At 40.9% G+C, this 23,017-nt stretch overlaps 1 protein-coding gene across 8 annotated transcripts in view; it reads left to right on the plus strand.

Annotated features, from left to right (window-relative positions):
• LOC137212386 (phosphatidylcholine transfer protein-like) overlaps positions 1 to 23,017 on the plus strand; it is an 86,509-nt gene that overhangs the window by 45,159 nt on the left and 18,333 nt on the right. For 2 of the 8 annotated variants that reach the window (XM_067715728.1, XM_067715726.1), the window contains exon 2: positions 8,655 to 8,774. In XM_067715728.1, the coding sequence (XP_067571829.1) occupies positions 8,734 to 8,774 (41 nt within the window). In that variant the 5' untranslated portion in view covers positions 8,655 to 8,733. Of the gene's footprint in view, positions 1 to 6,529; positions 8,775 to 10,363; positions 13,770 to 23,017 lie in introns of those variants that run through there. The other 6 variants (XM_067715729.1, XM_067715732.1, XM_067715727.1 and 3 more) reach the window with 5 other exon arrangements.

The following is a 23,017-nucleotide window of genomic DNA, read 5'->3' on the forward strand; positions in this document are numbered from 1 at the left end:
GACAGTTTAATATTACCCACAAAAGCAATTTATCACTTATAATATTTATAGTTAGTGTAAAAGTTTAAAAAGTATTATCACATTTGAAATTACTTGGAATTGTTTATATCAAATACAGCTGTTAATTTTGCTTTTGACTAAATATTGGAAATTGGAGAACAAACAAAACTGGTGGCGAGAGGGTATATGTAGAAGGTGAAGATGGTGATGGATCTTTTTAAATAAAATAACCCCACCCCAATAAAAAATAAATCCCTTAAGCATGTAATACAATTTCTTCTTCTTCCTAAAGAATTTCTATGACAGCCTACATGGCCCGAAATATAGATTTTGGTTGTTTGTGTGGGGGGCAATATTTAGACATATAAGTTGCTTCAGCGCTAGTTCTTATTGATTTATTTTGTGGGCAGACCTGATTTCAGAGCCCTTTGCCCCAGGAGCATGGGAACCTGAGTCGGGGTGGGAATGGTGCTTTTCTGGAGAACTTGTCTTTAGGATGGATAGGCTAAGGTAACAGGAGACACCTCTCAGCTGAAGGAATTACCCTCCCTCCTTTAAAGAAGACACTGTACTTGCGACCAGCTGTCCAGGGGGTAGGACCTGCATTAGGAGCCCACCGACCCCGCCGAGAGTCTCAGGTCTGGTATTTCTGTACCCATGACATCCTTCACCATCTCCTCATGGGTTTCATCTCTAGTCAGTTATTAGAAGCTGTCTTCCTGCTCCTATAAGTCCCTCTTTCCCACCCTCCCAGACCTAAACATGTGCCGAGAGAGAGTGACAGCTCCAGATGAAAGGAAAGCCCAAGCCGGAAGGACTCTGTGCTGTGTGGCTCTCCCTCAGCCCCTGTGGTACCTGACTTTAGTTCTTCCTGCTTCCAATTGTTAACATGTTTTCTCTCTTTGTGAGGGCCAGGTTTTATGTTTTCTTTAACAGCTTTATTGAGGTGTAATCACATACCATGCAATTTGTCCATTTGAAGTGTACAGTTCAAGGGCTTCTAGTGTATCCACAGGGTTGTGTGACCCTCACCACAATCAGGTTTAAAACATTTTATTACCCCCCAGAGAAACCCCACATCCTTTAAACCAGCACTCCCCAGTTCCCCCATCCTCCCAGCTCTAGGAAACCACTGATCTAAGTTTTGCCTCTATGGATTTGCCTGTTCTGAACATTTCATAGAAATGGAATCAATGCTCATTTAAAACTCCCACTTTTCTTCCAGAGAACCTGGCAAAAGGCTTTGAACCCAGTAGATGTTTGATTAAGGTTAAATTAGTTACTTGTATTAGGTATATTAGATTACCTGGTTTTAGGATTACTATAACCCATGGTATGGGAACCTAGATAGTCTTAGTTAAAAAGCCTCAAATGCTGTACTCAGAGTGGGCTAATGGTCTGTATATCATTACAATGTAAGGACAGCCTAAGATTCATAGCTTCCCCTAGGTCAGCTCCCACAGACATGGCCTTCTGTGCTCCCAGCCTGTTCAGCTTTACAACAGAGACGCCATAAGCTCAGCAATTCAGAAATCGATTCCTTAGGAAACTGACGTTCTCTCATGAGCTGGCACACCGCTTTGCCTGTTAACAGGCAATAACACGAAAATGCACTAAAGACCATGTAATTTATTCCCAACATGTTGTTATTCTTTCCAAAACTTTAGCTTTGGAGCAGAATGTTTGCTAAATGTTGTCTGTGTTTCCAAAGCTTGGGGTAAAGATCATATGCAACCAATGACTGAGAAATAATTGGCCACTTTACAGTTTCCACCGCAGGTGAAGTCCCCCGTCTGAGTAAATTCCTCAGTTTACAGAATGTGAAAGCTTTAAGAAAGATGGAGCTTACAGACCACAGTATGGTCTGTTAGATAAATGACCAGGAGTAATCTTTCTTAAAACCACATCTTATAGACAGAGTTATCAGAAATACCAGAAAAGAAAAAAATACCCAGGGGTTCAGCATTCATGCTTAAATGATGATAGCATGTGTGCATTCAGCCCAAGATGTGCCCGGGCTTGGAGGGAAATTGGCGAGGACTAATACCAAGAGCCTTTTGGGGCTGTTAGGCATTGTCTTCCTGGGTTTGACCTCACAGCCTTCTCTTTGAAGAGAAAGCAAAAGGTGACTGCATTAAGGCTTTGCTCTCAGAGTTGTGATTAAAGAGTCCAGAAATCTCTTCACTTGCAGCTGGCTTCTTTTCACTGAGTTAGCATTGAGTCGGAAGCAAAATGATCATTTTGCTTAATAGCTGAAGACATGAACGTCTTGTGCTTTTTAACCTAAAGACGGTCTCTGGCACTGACTCTAGATCCCTGGATGTTGAGAAGTATCTAAGAACGTTAGGGTGTTCTTACCCTGAGTTTAATGTTAGACCCATGCTTTCTTCCTTTGGATCATCATCTTTCCTGAGATCTGCCTTATGGTGACCTGATGACATTGACTTGTGTTTTTCAGAGTGGATAGGTGATTTTACTGTTTTAAGTTCAGATTTCACAGACTTGAGCCCCATAGTGTAGGATTCAGATTCTGCACAGTGGAAGGAAACATGAAATGGTCCCAGCCCCTCATCTACCTGAATAGAGAGGTGGTTGAAATCACCTACCAGAAAGGGCATCTCTCAATAGGAGCTCATTTAAGATTAAATTAGGAATTCAAGAAACATTGGGCCTGGAACTATCCTGAGTCCTGGGAGATAGGGGAGAACTAACCATGGCTACTGCCTTCAAGGTGCTTATGATTTATTGGTGATTGATTGTGGGGGAGAAGGAGGAGAACATGAATGTGGAGAACATTATGACATAGGTGGTATGGGATATGATGGAGCACAGCCTGGGGTGAGTCAAAAACTTCCCAGGGGAAGTGATTCCTCTATTGGGTCTTGAAGTAGGAGTAGGAGTTGGACAGGCATCTAGAAGTTCTCAGTTGAGTAGAAGAGACAGGCAGAGATACAAGCCTATGAAAAAGCACAGCAATAGAGATAGCCTGACATGATTCATTGTGTCTTGGGTGGATGGGGGTGTGTTTTTTGGAAGATGGGTTGGACAAGTTGGCAAAGATCAGAAAATAGAAGCCTTGTATTTGAAATGATACATAGTACTTTTCCTAGCTTCCTGGCTCCTCCAACATGGCAACTGTTGTCCTGAGTTCTATATTAGAAATTTTGACTCTACGCATGTCTCTCTCTTTTTCCCTAAACAGACAGATCTGTAATCAATGTGTGGCTGTGCCAACTACTATGTATGTAATCTTAGACAAATTAGCCACACAGAGCCTCTGTTTTCCTCTTCTGAAAAATGGGACCAGACTAGGAACAATATCATGGGACTATTGTATTATCAGACTCAAAAAGCACAAATTCTGGCATTAAAAAGTTCACATAAATTATTTGTGGAATCAAAATGGGCATATGAGTTAAAAGGAAACTCTACTGCCTGGAAAACAGCCTTTAGCTTTCCAAACACCAGTAGCTGCCAAAGCAGCCTAGGACACCTGGAAAGAGATAGAAAGAGGATCTGAACACTGAAGAAGAGTGACAGGAAGCCAGGGATCCAGAAACAGGAGACAGTAGGCCAGAAAAACAGATCAAAGTGGGAGGGATGCAGCTTGCCAGAACAACAGGGCATCATTAGGTCAGGAGTGCAGACAGGAGGGAGGGGGTGGCAGGTACTTGCTCATAGGGCACTTCAGGGAATGGATGCACAGCAGCCCGTGGCTTCCTCTTTCCTGATGTCATCCTGATGTCCTACCAGGTTCTGGAAAGAAACCAAAAAAAGGGGAAAAAAGGGAAAAAGAAAACAGGGGCAAAATAGAACACCTGCATTTTTGTATTATATAATAACAATAAAATTCTTTCATGATAAATACACTCAACGAACTAGGAATGGAACTTCCTCAACCCTATAAAGACCATCCATGAACAGAAAACAGCTAACCTCATTCTTAATAATGGTAGATCCTTTCCCCCTAAGATCAAGAACCAGACAAGATTGTCTGCTATTGTCATTTCTGTTCAAAAATTGCACTGGGGGCTTCCCTGGTGGCGCAGTGGTTGAGAGTCCGCCTGCCAATGCAGGGGACACGGGTTCGTGCCCCGGTCTGGGAAGATCCCACATGCCGCGGAGCGGCTGGGCCCGTGAGCCATGGCCGCTGAGCCTGCGCGTCCGGAGCCTGTGCTCCGCAACGGGAGAGGCCACAACAGTGAGAGGCCCGCGTACGGCAAAAAAAAAAAAAAAAAAAAAAATTGCACTGGAGTTTCTGACCAATTAGGCAAGAAAAAGAAAGAAAAGCCATCCAGATGGAAAATAAGAAGTAAAACTATCTCTTTTTGCAGATGACATGACCTTCTATATAGAAAAACAATCTTGAAAAGAAGAAAAATTTTAGAAGACTCACAGCTTCCGATATCAAAACTTACTACAAATCAACATTGATCAGGACAGTGAGCTATTGGCATGAGGATAATCATAGATCAACGGATCAGAATTGAGTGTCAGAAATAAACCTTTTCAGTTAAAATCAGTTGATTTTCCAAATGTCCATAGAGACAAAGAGTAAACTAGTGGTTGCCTAGGACTGGGAGGTAATGCGGAGTGACTGTAGTGGGTATTCAGTTTCTTTTGGGGGTGATAAAATGCCCTTAAATTGATTGTTGTAATGATTGCACAACTCCTTGAATATACCAAAACCCACTGAAGTGTACATTTTAAATGTATAGGTTGTATGGTATGTAAATTATAGCTCAATAAAGCTGTCATAAAAAATAACAACAATACTCACAGCTGTCACTAACTGAGTACTTTCCAAATGCCATATGCCAGGAAGGTTTTTATTATATTTATTTACAATGAAAACACATACGTTCCAAAATGTTAAGGAACTTGCCCAAGGTCATAAAACCAGTAAGTACCATAATAGTTAGGAGTTAGGACTCTGACCCATTTTTGTCTCACTTTGAGTGTCAGGAGCTTATTAAAAGGTCTTAGGTGGATCTTGTGAGCCTTTCTGTGCTCCAAGTCCAGTGTTTACAATATGACCAACCACCAAAGAGCAGGAGTTAGTGAAACCTCTGCTTCCCAACTTTCCCACCAGGGAACAGTGGTGAGGTGTTGGGTCCCAGTTGCTGCTGGATACGGGGTGGAGAGGACTCTGTGCTCAGTTAGCTGTGTTCTCTGGCCTTCTTAGGACACATTTGTTGTAAGGCTCTCTTAACTCCCCCTCAGATGTGTCACAGCTGTATTTCTGGAAGTGAGACTCTCGACCCCCCACCCCCAGCATCTGATTTTACAGATTATGTCTGGTGTTTGAAACTGAGTCCTGTTCCTATTGGATCTGTCTGCTTCCACGTTCCAAGATATAAAACATGAGAAGGAAGGTGTTAGGCTCATGAAGACAAAGGCTTCAAATAGTTCTGACCAAGGAAAATTTGGATGAGTTTTGGGAAAATGACTCTGAAGCAGATGGATTACATTTTGTGTTTGCGCTCAGCAATTAAGGGGAAAAGGGGGACCTGAGCCAAATGTGCTTGGGATCTTGTCAAATTCCCAATGTTGGAAAACATTTCAGGATGTTTGACTGAGCTTGGCAAAATCAGTACCTTGACCTTGCCTCTTCCTTCTTAGATAAAGGTGACCGAACAACTTACAATGATCCAAGTCCAAGCAAAGCCACAGGCATGATAACCCTTTTGTGGGAAGTGGCACAATGGCACCTCCTGTCAATGGAAATTGCAATGGGGGTATTAACTATGAACACAGTTATGATAACAGGGTTTTTGAGAAAGAGAGTGAAAATCAACTGAAGTAACAGAATTTAAGTCCTAAAGGGAAGCAATGTATCCTTCCATTCCACTCTTTGTGATCAAGAGCAGAGGCTGGAAGGGGAATTGTCTTTCCATGACTGTCCCCAATCTCTTACTCTGTGGATTCTGGAGTATTCTCAGGAATTTTTATGGCTTCATCTCATCCTTTGATTTTCCCACTGGATTCTTTAGAATCAGAGCAGAACAAAATGGGATGCTCAAGATCAGAGAGCCATCCTCTAGTTTTCAGTAAACCCAAACTCTCCATGATAGGTTGAATGGAAGGAAGGGGAAGGCAAGGATGATGTCATGGGAACAGCTGAGCCCTTGTTGAAACACTGAAATGGCTGTGAGGCTGTCCATTTGCAGATATGCTTTCAAGTTGGTTTCTCTCATTTATTCACAGTATTTACTGAGTGTTCACTACATTCTATGCATTAGAAAGACAGCAGTAAATAAAATAGACAAAATCCCCTGTCCTCCTGGACTTCACATTCCAATGGATAAAATAACATGTCATGGACTTCCCTGGTGGCGCAGTGGTTGAGAGTCCACCTGCCGATGCAGGGGACACAGGTTCGTGCCCCAGTCCGGGAGGATCCCACATGCTGCGGAGCGGCTGGGCCTGTGAGCCATGGCCGCTGAGCCTGCGCATCCGGAGGCTGTGCTCCGCAACGGGAGAGGCCACAACAGTGAGAGGCCCGTGTACCACAAAAAAAAAAAAAAAAAAATGTCATTTGGGACATATAATATTAAATTACTAAAGTTTTTAAAATTCAGCTGCTGAGTTGGTCAAAGAGAGTTAGAACTTATTTTATTTCTCCTATAAGCAGCTCTAATACCCTGTTAGACTTTTTACCCTAGTACTACAAATATTTATTCTACTTCAGTGATAAATTTTAACTTTGACCCCCACTGTTACCTCAGATGGAACATGTTGTCTTTACCATTAACATAACATCTTATGCCCAAATTTAAACTTTTGAGAAAGAGAAGCAGCTAGATGCATCTCTTAAATTTTTTCCCAAATGACTAAAAAATGGAGATAGGGAAGTGGTTACAACAATTTGGAGCTAAAGCTTCCTCCGTGGATATGTCTTTCCTTGTCCTTGTCTTCTCATCATCAGATATTCTTTATTCACTGAGAAAGCAAAATTTGAAAGTAAATATATAAAAGAGAATCTTATGAAAGAAGTACCCAGGAGCCTTGTATTTTTGCTTCAACATGAAAGGATGGTTCCCAGTCTCCCCTTCCTTTCATTTCTTCATATCAATGCCATATATGAGTTCTTTTTGGTAGGGAAACTCATTTTTAGTGGATTTTGGTCCAGGCAGTTATTAAGAGAGCTCCTGTATGGTTACCGCTGTGGACACGTTAAAGTGTCCAACTTTTTCAATGCTAGATTAGCACCAGCTTTGCTTTCACTGCTTCTGAGTCCCCAGCTGCTCACAACTTCTTCTGCTGATGCTCCCCAGCTAGAGTCTCAATCCCTTCACCTACTCCAGATGGAGATGAATAATGCAGCAGGACTCCCATTCCAGGTTGGTATTATATTATCCCAGACCCAAGATTCATGACCCCGGATGACTGAGGGGCTCCCACACTGCTTGCCACTACTTAGATCTGAGATCTTCTAGCAGGACTGGTTACCAGGAGGGATGGGTAAGACTTGGTTTGCAGCTCACTTCTACCTTCTTCCCCTACATTCACCCAGTCCACAGACTAGGGCTGCAATCTTGATGCCCTCTCCTTTGTCCAATTAGTTTATACTTCTAGTTCTCTAGTCCAGATTCTATTGTAGTGACCCAGTTACTAACTTGGATATTTTCGTTTTGCACAAGACTTTGGAGAGTGTGTCCACCTGGTCTGTTAGACTGGTCAGTGTCCACCAGTCTAATTCTAGCTCCACTGACTGGATGCAAGTTGTTGGTACCGACATTTCCAAAATGATGATGGAGACAGGTACAGCCCGAGCAGCACTGGGCATGACCTGAGTTCTAGTTCTCTGGAGCTGTCCCTTGTCTCCCAACTTAGTGTGCATGTTTCAAGCTAACTCCCTCTCCAACCCCCAGCTCACCTAACAATACTGTAGGAAGCAGGAGTATCCTGGAAGTTCTCTGGGACTAATCCAAGGCCCCATTAAACTCCCTCTTGGAACATCCTGGGATCCACAGTTCCAGATTCCTTGGTGTTCCCAGAGCATGGCATGGATTTCAGTCATCACCAACCCTTTTTAATGTTTCTACATTTTTCTTTCATCCCTACCCCAGTGAGTCCTTGAAAAATCCTGACTTTGGTTGTACAAATGAATTTGGGAGTGGGATGGAGGAATTTGGAAGAGAAAGTGCAGTTAAGAAGAAGCTTGTTTAGATAACCAGATGGCTCTTACCTTGGGAAAGTTGGCTACATTCACAACTATTCCAACTACCTTCCAACTACATTCCCAAATATTCCCAAGATATTTTTTAAAGTATCCTTTTTTCTTGCTTAAGAAAAATAACAATTTGGACAAGTATATGACTTGTTGTCAAGTACAGACGCTACTAGATGCTTATCTTTTCATCCAAGTCCAAACAGGGTTTAAGTCTGCTAATACAAACTCTGAGAGCCCGTTCCTTATAGCTTGAGGAATGGATATTCCCTTCTTTTAAAAATTCTGTGATTCTCCAAGTCAAGTGCAAAATAAGGATGAGACAAGCTCAAGGCTGCTTCTATTTTATGTTGAATAAATGCTTGTGTGACATAGAGAAGCAAAAGGAAAAAAACAAAGGTGAAATGGTTTGATGAGTTCCTAGAAAATTAATTGTTGGATGTTACTGTCATCTAGTGATGATTTAACACCTGGTTTCCAGGGGAAGGTGAAGAGTCATCTTTTGGCTACAAAGACAGTGGCTTCGCCTTACAGTCTGTCAAAGCTTCACAGGCTCTGGAATGGAAGTGACATCTGGGCAAGCTACTAAAACCAGAGGAAGGTAGTTGGTGAAAAAGTCTACTCTTTACAACTCTGAGAGCACTGCATGGCCTTATATTAAATCTTAAACCTCTGTCTATTATATTTCTGCTTTTGTTTTTAAACCATCATTGGAAAAAACCCGGCTTCTTTAAATACGACTCCACCTTCCCTAACACATTTCTCGTGTCACCAGAGATCAAGTTCTATAGCACCCCTCCCTTTGTCTTTCCACAGCCTTGGCTCTTCCCAGAAGCATCATTAAATCTCTAATTCCAGGCACATTCCTCCTCTCTCTGTTGTACTCACATGGTACCTGGGTTGGGGGCAAAGAGGGAAGAAGGGAAATACTATGATTGTTTGCCTACCTTGTACGAGGTGCTTAACTGTCATGGTGACTTTCACTTTAACCTCATAAGGTGAGGTCATCTCATTGTGAAAGATAAGGAAATTGAGGTTCAAAAAGTTTAGGCAACTGGCCAGAAGTCACACAGTTAACTGCAGGGGCAGAGGTGGTGTCTGAACCCAGCATGTCTGGTCTCATATTCTGGGGAGCTTTTTGTGGCTTGGTAAGCACAGCGAAACAATACTGGGAAGGACCACTGCTAATTCACTAGGTGGTATCAGCCAAGCAGCCATCTCTCTGGGCATCAGTTTCCTTCCTCATCAATGAGAAAGTTGAACTGGGTCAGAATTTCCAAAAGCATGTTCCCTGGAACATTTTCTTTCAAGATACTTCTTACGAAAAATGGTTCTGTGGCCTTAAATAACTCAGAAAATGCTGTGTACCAAGCCTGCCTGTGGTGCATGTAATGGATTGTCTTATTCAATGTCTTCCCCAACAGTTGTCTAGTTTACTACCTAAATACTTGTATTTCCCAAATGGCTTTGCACTAGAGTCCAGACAGGATTTGGGCTGCCAATAAGATGCATTTGTGTATCAGGACCTGAGGTAAGTGGCCAGGGAGACATCCATTTAACAGGCATGGTATATGGTCATGGTGGCAACTTCCTGATTGTAGCTGGGTTCCCTTAGCAAGCCAGTTCTCTGCCGTGGTTCTGAAAGTTGAAGGAATAGAACAGAAAATATTGCTACCCTTACTTAGATTTATCAGTTGTTTACATTTTGTCACTTTTGCTTCTCTAAAATTTACACAATTTTTAACTGAACGATTTGAGTGTAAGTTGCAGGTATCATGCTACTTCACCTCTAAATTGAATGATTTATGCTATATTGCATGCATTACACATATATGTACATATATATATATGACTCATGCATATGCACACACACTTATATACACACATTTTAAACATTTAAAACTTTATTGCTGAGCAGTACTTCATGGATGGATATATCACAATTTGCTTTATCAGTTCATTCATTGAAGGATATTAAGTTGTTTCCAGTTTTTGGCTATTACAAAGTAAGATGCTATAAACATTTGTGCATACATGGACAGTGCTTTTTTTTTTTTTTTTTTCAGTACGCGGGCCTCTCACTGTTGTGGCCTCTCCCGTTGCGGAGCACAGGCTCCGGACGCGCAGGCTCAGCGGCCATGGCTCACAGGCCCAGCCGCTCTGCAGCATGTGCGTTCCTCCCGGACCGGGGCACGAACCCATGTCCCCCGCATCGGCAGGCGGACCCTCAACCACTGCGCCACCAGGGAAGCCCGACATTGCTACTTTTTTGTCTCTTGGGTAAATACCTAGGAATGGAATGGCTAGATTGTATTGTAGGTGTATGTTTAACCTTTTAAGAAATCGTCAAAGTTTCCCAAAGTATTTCTACCACTTGCATTCCGACCAGCAGTGCATGAGAGTTCTATTTCCTCCACATCCTTGCCAAGACTTACTTTGGTCAATCAATTTAATTTTTACTAATTTCAGAGCATATCATATCCCACTGTGATTTTAATTTATGTTACCTTAATGGGTAAAGATACTGAGTATCTTTCATGTTTTTATTTACCACCAGTATATATTCTTTGGTGAAATTTCTGTTTAAATCTTTTGTGCATTTTTATTGGTTTGTTTGTTTTATTACTGCATTTTGAGAATTCATTCCATTAAATTTTAACATGCACAAGAGACTAAATTAATCAATATATCTTAACTACCTTCTACACAAAACTGTAACTTTGCCCTCCGCTGTTTTTGTTTTTTGCTGTTTAGAATTTTAGTTCCACTTTGTTTCCATATGTGCATTTGTCTATTCCCTCCTACCCATCCACCTTGCCTCCTAACCTCTCTGTTCTCTTCTTTGGAACTCCAGTCAGAAATGTTTTACCTTTTCAGTGTATCCTTCATGTCTCTTAATTAGTCCTTCACATTTTCCATTTCTTTATACCTCTGAAGAATTTCCTCATAGCCACCTTCTTATTTCCTTCTTGAACTGTGGCAGGACAACTCTTTTACCTCCTCTTTCAACTTTCTAATTTTAGTGACTTACAGTTTTCACTTGTACAAGGTGGTTTTGTTCTTTTGGTTCTTTTTCAAATTCATTTATCTTTTTCTTGGTTTTCTCTTTTCTAGACCTTCTTTTACCTCTTATATTATCACAAATACATGTTGAATAATTACTCTCATATTGGTCTGTTATCTGTAATTCTTTGGTTCTGATGGTCCTGTTTGCACATCTGCTAACTCTCTGACATGGAGAGTTGTTCCCTCAGGTCTCTGTAACTCACTTTTTTGTACATGCACCTACTTGTGGGTCTTGTTTTCTCTTGGATAATTGCACGTGTCCTAGTTGTGAAAGTGTCACTGGTTTTGATTCTGGCAGGGTCCCAGGCGTTTCAATGGTCCTTTGTGTTAATTTATCTCCTTATGTCTCCCATTCAGTTGCAGGTAATGTAAATTTAAATTCCATCTCTGGCATAGGCTTGGGGTGTGGTTTCTTCCAGTTGCCTTTTTGTTTCTTTCTACCTAAGGCTTCGGGAAAAGCATGAGTTTCCTTGAGGGCTCCATGGTCTACAAGCTGGGGATTTTCTGGTTTCATTGGAATGGAAGGGGCAGCTTTTAGGGGATCCAGGCTCCTTGAAGAAGTCCCTGGTCCAGCTTCCCACCAGCTATGGCCCAGCACCAAATCTTTAGTCCATGTTTGAGTATTAGAACTCCAACCCAAGCCCATAGAACTTTTGTCTATTGGAATTTTAGGAAGCTCCAAATATATTATTCCTCTATTCACCACTTGCCATATTCTGCAAGTTCCTCTAGAGAGTTTTTCACAAAGGAAATAGGCTGGCCTATTATAATAGACAAGTCCTGAAGAACAGGTCTTTCTAGACCCCTTTCAAGCCCTTTTCCAGACTTTTGCCACAAAATAAAAATTATTTCCTAATATGATTCTTTCCTTCATTAGCTGTAATAAAATAATCATGGTTGTGAATCTCAACATACCTAAATATATACACATTTACCTTCTGAGTTTAGCATACTTTTAAACACGTGTAATAAATACAATATAAACTTCCTGCCTTATATCATATCTTTCATAATGCCATTTATACTCTCATGCTTGTCTTCATTAATCAACTGCTATAAGTGATAAAGGTGCAGCTTTATCAAAGCTCACCTTTAAAATGGGATTCCTTTACAATATTTGAAAATACTTCATAGCCGATGGTTTTTGATCAAATTGTTTTTTTAAGCAATTGAATTTTAAATACATTTTTATAAATAAGAGAGAAGCTAAAAGGCATTATAAAACTGTAGTCTCTAATCCCTGGTGCATTTAGTGTAGTGAACTACCCCATCCGTCCTCCCATCCTCATAAAACAGAACAGAACCAGCCTTGAATTGAATACAGCAGTAACTTATCTATGCTGCCAAGCCTGATCATTTTCTCTTCTTGGAAACTGGCGTAAATGCAGAGTTTGCCATCAACTTCAAGGCTTTCTTTCAAGTACAGAAGGAGAAACATTTCAGTATAGAAATGTAAAACAAGTGGACATTTTAATGAGCATTTACTTTGATAGGCACTGTGCAAACACTTTTTATGTTTATTTTCTGTAGTCACCTCCTCAGTTTTAAAGTTCTGCACAATTCTTATACCATTTTACGTGTTTGAAAACATGGGTTGCCAGAGTTTACTGGCACCATGTGATGTTACACTGATTAATGTTTAAACTGTCTATTTTACTCAAACCTAAGTACAATCTGTTGGTAAGAAATATAGTAACAGCCAAGGGACTTGAAGGAAAGAAAAATGTTTGAGGTGCAAAAGATCTAAATTATGCAAGCTGCAGAAATCCTGGATGGATACCATGATACCTTCTTAGATCATCTTTCACCCTCCAGGTGGCAAGTTACAATTATAGATTAGATTTCTTAATCCTTTTTGTACCACGGACCCCTTTGGCCTTCTGGGGAATCCCACGGACCTCTTCTCAGAATAGCGTTTTAAAGTGCATAATAGAAAGAACGGAATACTGTTTTAGCATCTGACCCTTGAGATTTTCAAGCATCTCGCCTCTCACTTCTTCCAAACCACTCAGAGACCTTCCCTAACCTTCCTCAGAGAAGGTAAAGGAGAGACATGCAAGCAGGTTTGGAGAGAATGGTGTTGGGGAAAAGATGCTTTTGAGATGACATTGGTGTCTTCCTTTTCCCTTCTTTCTAGAAGCCTCCCCATTTCTAGCACCTCCATCTTTCCCCAGATCAAGCCCCGTGTTCCTCTGGTTTTACTTCTTTTCCGTCCTCACTCATCTCTTGCTCAGCCCAGTCCACTTCTCTAGACCCACCCCTCGCTGCCTCCTCACACTAGCTCCTTCTCCCCGCTAAGTCCCGCCTTCTACCCTGTCTCTCTTTGTGTTTCTGCCAATCACGCCGGATCACCCTCTCGCCCACATCTCTAACACACACCAAGCCTGTCCCCGGACTCCCCTGCAGGCACAGTTGCTGTGGCAAATGAAGGATGGCCTCTGCTGCCTGCTGCTTCTCCGAGGAGCAGTTCAGGAATCTCTGCGCGGAGCTCCAGTCGCCCGGGGTAGGCGGGGCCCGCTGGGAGCTGCTGGTGAGGAGCAGGGGCGTCAGCATCTATTGGCAGCTGAACCAAGTAGTGGTTGGTGGGCTAAAACCGCGTGAGGCAGCAGCGTGCGGGAGGGGAAGGGGCCCTGCCCGCGGGGAGGGTAGGGCTGCAGCCCGGTCCGGATCCCGCGGGTCTTCTGGAGCTCGGAGGAGTGAGAGCTGGAGGTGCCTCCAGCTGGCTTTACCCTTTTCGGGTCTCAGGGAGTGGAGAGGTCATCAGAATTTAGGCTCAGGTCTGAGGCCCGACAGGGCAAGTCGTTTGTTACAACTTACTGATAGAGTTAAAAGGTGGGTCTGCTGATTCTTAGCTCCATGCCCTTGCCGGCAAGGGACGTGGAGCCCCGCTCCCGGGTGGATGCCAGTGGTGTCTGTGTGGTGGGAAGTATTTTAGGATTGAATACAGGTAGAAAAAAGACTGGACTTTTCAGAGAGTGGATGTGCAGGGTGATACGTGTGGGGACAGGAGTGTTGCTGAGAAGGGACCTACTGTCATCTCTAGTCATTTTACTGACTTGCTCCGTTTGGATGCTCCCCACTTCCTTGTAAATTGGACTTATTAACTTGTCTGAAGCCTCCCGAGAGAAAGATTAAAAGGGTAGGAGGAATGGAGTTGGGGGCCTGCCTGGAGGCTTTTGGAGCCAGGTGGAATGATGGCCAGTCATCAGTTGCTCTGTGTGCGGGTAGCTGCATGGCAAGTAGCTTAAAAGTCACCTTTAGACAAGGTAAGTGAAGTTGAGGTTTCCTGGCAGAGGATCAGAGTGTTAGAGAAGAGAGAAGCTCTGAATGTCTGTGAGTACCAGGGTCATTGGGTACAGCAGGATGAACACGAAACTCAGTAAAGAACAGGCAGAATTAATTTCCAACTGTCCACCAGCAGCTACCCTGGTGCAGAAAGAGACATATTTTCTGACCATTATCTTCTGACCATTCGTTTTCCGCATCAGCCATGCCCAGGCATTTGCCAAGTGTCATTTTATGCTCAGATGTATCTGATGTCTGACCTGTTTACCTTCCTTTTTTTTCCCTTTCCCTTTGCCACGTTGGGTGGCACCTCTCACCTAGAATTACTGTGACTTCTTAACTAGCTTCTTGGCCTTCCACCTGTCTGATCCCTTCCATCCTATATGTTTACAGCCCAGTCAAGAACCTGAAAGAAAGGTTGTGATCTTATCACACCCCTTCCAGTGGCACTGTTGATTGCAGAATTAATAATAATAATAGCTACTGTAATAGCTAACATGCATTGCATGCTTTCTTAGGCTCCGGGCACGGTCTAAGTGCTTTGCACACACTGAGTTACTCAATCCTCACATCAGCCCTATATTGTAAGGTACTATGTATCATGTTGTAAGGTCCTGTGTGTGCATATGTAAGGTACTATGATTATCACCTTTTTACCATTTTGGAAATGGGTATGTAGAAAGGTTAAGTTGATTGCTGAAGACTCAAACTGGGATTGGAACTCAGCTGTCTAGGTCCAGACCTGTGCCACAAATACGTTCCTGCATTGACTCTTTGAAAGAGAGCAAGTGCTGGCCTGTGGGCTATGCATGCGGAACTAGGCTGGTCCAGCTTTACCTCCCATGACTCATCCATACCCCTCCTGTCCTCCAGTCACACCAATTGCTCCCCCCACTTCCCCCCCCACAGGCTTTTTGCTCTTTTGCTTTTGTGCCTTTTATCCACAACGTCCACTGCCTGAGCTGAGACCAAGTGACTGGCTTTGTTTTGTATATTGTTTCCATTGTGTATTGTTATGTAGCAGGGCCCACCTTCCTCCTTTGGGGAGGATGTGAGTGGTATTCAGAATAGTTCATATTGCTACCAACCTTATTATAAGATATGTCTTATTTCCACCTGTTCTGGGCATGAGGGCAGTCATGGTACTTTGATATAAGCTACAAGTCTTCAGAGAGAACGTCCGTAAGTTGGAGGCCAGACGATTACCATAGGTGTTGACCTTGAGCCTCAGTAGCTAGGACGAGCTAGGACTGCCCACTTTGATCTCCATCTGTATTAAATGTCAAGAGGCCCTGCTGGGTCAGGGTACAAGCCCTTTCCTGGAACCTTTACTGGATTCTAGCATATTGAGCATTATTTGCTGCCAGACTCATTTTGCTAGAGCCTCATCTTCTTTCCAGGTTGACTCCCATCCTTTTTCTCCTTGAAGAAAATTTCCTCTCATCTCTAGTTAATAAATCTTGTCATCTGAATACCACTCTGCAACAAAAGTGAATTCAGCTTGTCCCACACTGCCTAGACCTGCACTTATCTCCCTTAAAGCCCTCTGCCCTTTTCTATCTTATGGGCCAGTATGATTTCATCCACCATGTATGTTGTTGCCATTATGCACCTCTTCTTTCTCTTCCACCCACTTCCCTGCTCATTTTACCTACGCATGTGCATGTGGCCTTGGGTCTCCAGGTCCCTGACTGGAGGTCAGACCAGAAAAGCCTGGCCCCTCTGGCAATCTCCAGGTCAGGTTTTTCATTGCAATCTTTTCCTTACTATCACATGTTTTGAAAAGACTGAAATAAGTGTAGAGGCACTTGAAAGAGTTTGCAATGTAACAAATAAATTCTATTTTACAATAAAAAAGATTGTGGCTTCATTTTAGTAGAACCAAATATTTCTGAATCTTGTTCTTGGACAAATGGCTACTTTTGATATACACGTTTTGATACTTTTTCCCTTTCTCTTTTTCTATTAAATCACAGAATTTTATTATTTTTAATTAACTTTTATTGGAGTATAGTTGCTTTACAATGTTGTGTTAGTTTCTACTGTACAGCAAAGTGAATCAGCTATACGTATACATATGTCCCCTATTCTTGGATTTCCTTCCCATTTAGGTCACCACAGAACATCGAGTAGAGCTCCCTGTTATACAGTAGGTTCTTGTTAGTTATCTCTTTTATACATAGTATCAAGAGTATATATATGTCAATCCCAATCTCCCAATTCCTTCCACCCACCCCCTTCCCCATTGGTATCCATACATTTGTTCTCTACATCTGTGTCTCTACTTCTGCTTTGCAGATAAGATCATCTATACAGTTTTTCTAGATTTCACATATATGTGTTAATATATGATATTTGTTTTTCTCTTTCTGACTTACTTCACTCTGTGTGACACTCTCTAGGTCCATCCACGTCTCTACAAATGACCAATTTCTTTCCTTTTTATGGCTGAGTAATATTTCATTCTATATATGACCACATCTTCTTTATCCATTCCTCGGCTGATGGACTGTTAGGATGCTTCCATGCCCTAGATTGTAAGTAGTGTTGCAATGAACATTGGGGTGCATGTGTCTTTCTGAACTGTAGTGTTCTCTGGGTATATGCCCAGTAGTGGGATTGCTGGGTCATATGGTAGTTCTATTTTTAGTTTTCTAAGGAACCTCCATACTGTTCTCCATAGTAGCTATATCAATTTACATTCCCAGCAACAGTGCATGAGGGTTCCCTTTTATCCACACCCCCTCTAGCATTTATTGTTTGTAGATTTTTTTGATGATGGCCATTCTGACCCGTGTGAGGTGATACCTCACTGTAGTTTTGATTTACATTTCTCTAATAATTAGTGATGTTGAGCATCTTTTCATGTGTTTGTTGGCCATCTGTATGTCTTCTTTGGAGAAATGTCTATTTAGGTCTTCTGCCCATTTTTTAACTGGGTTGTTTTGTTTTTGTTGTTATGAGCTGCATGAGCTGTTTGTATATTTTGGAGATTAATCCTTTGTCAGTTGCTTCATTTGCAAATATAGTCTCCAATTCTGAAGGTTGTCTTTTTGTCTTGTTTATGGTTTCCTTTGCTCTGCAAAAGCTTATAAGTTTAATTAGGTCCCATTTGTTTAATTTTGTTTTTATTTTCATTACTCTAGGAGGTGGGTCAAAAAGGATCTTGCTGTGATTTATGTCAAAGAGTGTTCTGCCTGGGCTTCTCTGGTGGCACAGTGGTTGAGAATCTGCCTGCCAATGCAGGGGACAAGGGTCTGGGAAGATCCCACATGCCCCGGTCTGGGAAGATCCCACATGCCACGGAGCAGCTGGGCCCATGCGCCATGGCTGCTGAGCTTGCGCATCCGGAGCCTGTGCTCCACAATGGGAGAGGCCACAACAGCAGTGAGAGGCCCACATACTGAGAAAAAAAACAAAAAACAAAAAACATAGAGTGTTCTGCCTATGTTTTCCTCTAAGAGTTTTATAGTGCCTGGCCTTACATTTAGGTATTTAATCCATTTTGAGTTTATTTTTGTGTATGGTGTTAAAGAATGTTCTAATTTCATTCTTTTATATGTAGTTGTCCAGTTTTCCCAGCACCACTTATTGAAGAGGCTGTCTTTTCTCCATTGTATATTCTTGCCCCCTTTGTCATAGACTAGGTGTCCATAGGTGCATGGGTTTATCTCTAGGCTTTCTATCCTGTTCCATTGATTTATATTTCTGTTTTTGTGCCAGTACCATACTCTCTTGATTACTGTAGCTTTGTAATATAGTCTGAAGTCAAGGAGCCTGATTCCCCCAGCTCCATTTTTCTTTCTCAAGATTGCTTTGGCTATTCAGGGTCTTTTGTGTTTCCATACAAATTGTAAAAATTTTTTGTCTAGTTCTTTGAAAAATGCCATTGGTAATTTGATAGGGGTTGCATTGAATTTGTAGATTGCTTGGGGTAGTATAGTCATTTTCACAATATTGATTCTTCCAATCCAAGAACATGGTATATCTCTCCATCTGTTGGTATCATCTTTAATTTCTTTCATCAGTGTCTTATAGTTTTCTGCATACAGGTCTTTTTTCTTCCTAGGTAGGTTTATTCCTAGGTATTTTATTCTTTTTGTTGCAATGGTAAATTGGAGTGTTTCCTTAATTTCTCTTTCAGATTTTTCATCATTAGTGTATAGTAATGCAAGAGATTTCTGTGCATTAAATTTCTATCCTGAAACTTTACCAAATTCATTGATTAGCTCTAGTAGTTTTCTGGTGGCATCTTTAGGATTCTCTATGTATAGTATCATGTCATCTGCAAACAGTGACAGTTTTACTTCTTCTTTTCCGATTTGTATTCCTTTTATTTCCTTTTCTTCTCTGATTGCTGTGGCTAGGACTTCCAAAACTGTGTTGAATAATAGTGGTGAGAGTGGACATCCTTGTCTTGTTCCTGATCTTAGAGGAAATGCTTTCAGTTTTTCACCATTGAGAATGATGTTTGCTGTGGGTTTGTCATATATGGCCTTTATTATGTTGAGGTAGGATTGCTCTATGCCCACTTTCTGGAGAGTTTTTATCATAAATGGGTGCTGCATTTTGTCAAAAGCTTTTTCTGCATCTATTGAGATGATCATATGGTTTTTATTCAATTTTTTAATATGGTGTATCACATTGATTGATTTGCATATATTGAAGAATCCTTACATCCCTGGGATAAATACCACTTCGTCATGTTGTATGACCCTTTTAATATGTTGTTGGATTCTGTTGGCTAGTATTTTGTTAAGGATTTTTGCATGTATATTCATCAGTGATATTGGTCTATAATTTTATTTTTTTGTAATATCGTTTTCTGGCTTTGGTATCAGAGTGATGGTGGCCTCATAGAATGAGTTTGGGAGTGTTTCTTCCTCTGCAATTTTTTGGAAGAGTTTGAGAAGGATGGATGTTAGCCTTTCTCTAAATGTTTGATAGAATTCACCTGTGAATCCATCTGGTCCTGGAATTTTGTTTGTTGGAAGATTTTTAGTCAGAGTTTCAATTTCATTACTTGTGATTGGTCTGTTCATATTTTCTATTTCTTCCTGGTTCAGTCTTGGAAGGTTATAACTTTCTAAGAATTTGTCCATTTCTTCCAGGTTGTCCATTTTATTGGCATAGAGTTGCTTGTAGTAGTCTCTTAGGATGCTTTGTATTTCTGTGGTGTCAGTTGTAACTTCTCCTTTTTCATTTCTAATTTTATTGATTTGAGTCTTCTCCCTCTTTTTCTTGATGAGTCTGGCTAATGGTTTATCAATTTTGTTTATCTTCTCAAAGAACCAGCTTTTAGTTTTATTGATCTTTACTATTGTTTTCTTTGTTTCTTTTTCATTTATTTCTGCTCTGATCTTCATGATTTCTTTCCTTCTGCTAACTTTGGGCTTTGTTTGTTCTTTCTCAAGATCCTTTAGGTGTAAGTTTAGATTGTTTATTAGATTTTTGTTGTTTCTAGAGGTAGGTTTGTATAGCTATAAACTTCCCTCTTAGAACTGCTTTTGCTGCATCCCATAGTTTTTGGATTGTTGTGTTATCATTGTTATTTGTCTCTAGGTATCTTTTGATTTCCTCTTTGATTTCTCCAATGATCTATTGGTTATTTAGTAACATATTGTTTAGCCTCCATATGTTTGTGTTTTTTATGTTGTTTTCCCCTGTAATTGATTTCTCATCTCATAGTGTTGCTGTCAGAAAAGATGCTTGATATGATTTCAACATTCTTAAATTTACTGAGGCTTTACTTTTGACCCAAGATGTTATCTATCCTAGAGAATGTTCTGTGCACACTTGAGAAGAAAGTGTAATCTGCTGATTTTTGATGGATTGTCCTATAAATATCAATTAAATCTATCTGGTCTATTGTGTCATTTAAAGCTTCTGTTTCCTTATTTATTTTCATTTTGGATGATCTGTCCATTGGTGTAAGTGAGCTGTTAAAGTCCCCCACTATTACTGTGTTACTGTCAATTTCCTCCTTTATAGCTGTTAGCAGTTGCCTTATGCATTGAGGTACTCCTATGTTGGGTGCATATATATTTATAATTGTTATATCTTCTTCTTGGATTGAGGCCTTGATCATTATGTACTCTCCTTCCTTGTCTCTTGTAACATTCTTTATTTAAAGCCTATTTTATCTGATATGAGAATTGCTACTCCAGCTTTCTTTCGATTTCCATTTGCATGGAATATCTTTTTCTATCCCCTCACTATGTGTCCCTAGGTCTGAAGTGGGTCTCTTGTAGACAGCATATAGATGGGTCTTGTTTTTGTATCCATTCAGCAAGCCTGTGTCTTTTGGTTGGAGCATTTTATCCATTCACGTTTAAGGTAAGTATCAATATGTATGTTCCTATGACCATTTTCTTAATTGTTTTGGGTTTTTTGTTTGTTTGTTTTAAAGAAGATGTTGGGGTTAGGAGTTTTATTAATTAATTAATTAATTTTTGCTATGTTGGGTCTTTGTTTCTGTGCAAGGGCTTTCTCTCGTTGTGACAAGGAGGGGCCACTCTTCATCGCTGTGCATGGGCCTCTCACTATTGTGGCCTCTCTTGTTGTGGAGCACAGGCTCCAGACGTGCAGGCTCAGTAATTGTGGCTCACGGGCCTAGTTGCTCCGCAGCATGTGGGATCCTCCCAGACCAGGGCTCATACCCATGTCCCCAGCATTAGCAGGCAGATTTTCAACCACTGTGCCACCAGGGAAGCCCCTGGGTTTGTTTTTGTAGGTCCTTTTCTTCTCTTGTGTTTCCCACTTAGAGAAGTTCCTTTAGCCTTTGTTGTAGACCTTTGTTCTCTTAGTTTTTGCTTGTCTGTAAAGCTTTTGATTTCTCCATCGAATCTGCATGAGATCCTTGCCAGGTAGAGTAGTCTTGCTTGTAGGCTCTTCCCTTTCATCACTTTAAGTATATTATGCCACTCCCTTCTGGCTTGTAGAGTTTCTGCTGAGAAATCAGCTGTTAACCTTATGGGAGTTCCCTTGTATGCTATTTGTCATTTTTCCCTTGCTGCTTTCAATAATTTTTCTTTGTCTTTAATTTTTGCCAATTTGATTACTATGTGTCTCAGCGTGTTTCTCCTTGGGTTTATCCTGTATGGGACTCGCTGCACTTCCTGGACTTGGGTGTCTATTTCCTTTCACATGTTAGGGAAGTTTTCGACTATAATCTCTTCAAATATTTTCTCAGGTCCTTTCTCTCTCTCTTCTCCTTCTGGGACCCATATAATGTGAATGTTGTTGTGTAATGTTGTCCCAGAGTTCTCTTAGGCTGTCTTCATTTCTCTTCATTCTTTTTTCTTTATTCTATTCTGCAGCAGTGAATTCCACCATTCTGTCTTCCAGGTCACTTATCCATTTTTCTGCCTCAGTTATTCTGCTATTGATTCCTTCTAGTGTAGTTTTCATTTCAGTTATTGTATTGTTCATCTTTGTTTGTTTGTTCTTTAATTCTTCTAGGTCTTTGTTAAACATTTCTTGCATCTTCTCGATCTTTGTCTCCATTCTTTTTCTGAGGTCCTGGATCATCTTCACTATCATTATTCTGAATTGTTTTTCTGGAAGGTTGCCTATCTCCACTTCATTTAGTTGTTTTTCTGGGGTTTTATCTTGTTCCTTCATCTGGTACATAGCCCTCTGCCTTTTCGTCTTGTCTAACTTTCTGTGAATGTGGTTTTTGTTCCACAGGCTGCAGGATTGTAGTTCTCCTTGCTTCTGCTCTCTGCCCTCTGGCGGATGAGGCTCTATATTTTAGTTTGAATCATATGTGGTTTACCATTTTAGCCCAGACCACCCTTCAAAGTAAATCTGCCAATCTTGAGCGTGTATAGAAGATAAATACCAAAAAAATCTTAAATAAATCAAACTCAGAAAACCAAAGAGAAAAAGAAAATCTTGAAAGAAGCTGCAGCAGGAAGGATGGGGGAGTGCTTTAACCACAGAGGAATACAGATGAGAATTACAGCAGACATCGCATCAGAAACCACCCTGCAAAAATAGGGTGGAGTGAAATACAAAATGTTTTGAAAGGATAAACCACTGACCTAGAATTCTATATCCAAAGATGTCTTCTTCAAAAGTGAAGAAGAAATAAAAACTTTTTCAAACAAATAAAAACTGAGGGAATTCATCAGCAGCAGACCTGTTCTGGAAGAAATGTTAAAAGAAGCTTTTCAGGGAGGAAAAAAATGGTATAGGTCAGGAACTCAGATCTTCATAGCATAAAAATTGCCTATTTTATTGTCTTAAAGCTTATGGAAGGCATGAACTTTGTCTTATTCTTCAGGCACCACCAGGGCTTACCAAAACACATGCACACAATAGGTCCTGAAAGTCTGCTTGAATGGGTACATGAATGAATATTCTGGAGTTTTATTCTTACTAGGGTATATTCAGAAAATCCAAAGGTAGCTATGGAATGGTATGTTTCCTAAACTAAAAGGAAAGATAAGGTAGCTATGTATATCTGTAAAATTTTTTGTGTCTTAAAAA

The sequence above is a fragment of the Pseudorca crassidens genome, chromosome 19, assembly GCF_039906515.1.
Source record: "Pseudorca crassidens isolate mPseCra1 chromosome 19, mPseCra1.hap1, whole genome shotgun sequence".
NCBI classification, from domain to species: domain Eukaryota; kingdom Metazoa; phylum Chordata; class Mammalia; order Artiodactyla; family Delphinidae; genus Pseudorca; species Pseudorca crassidens.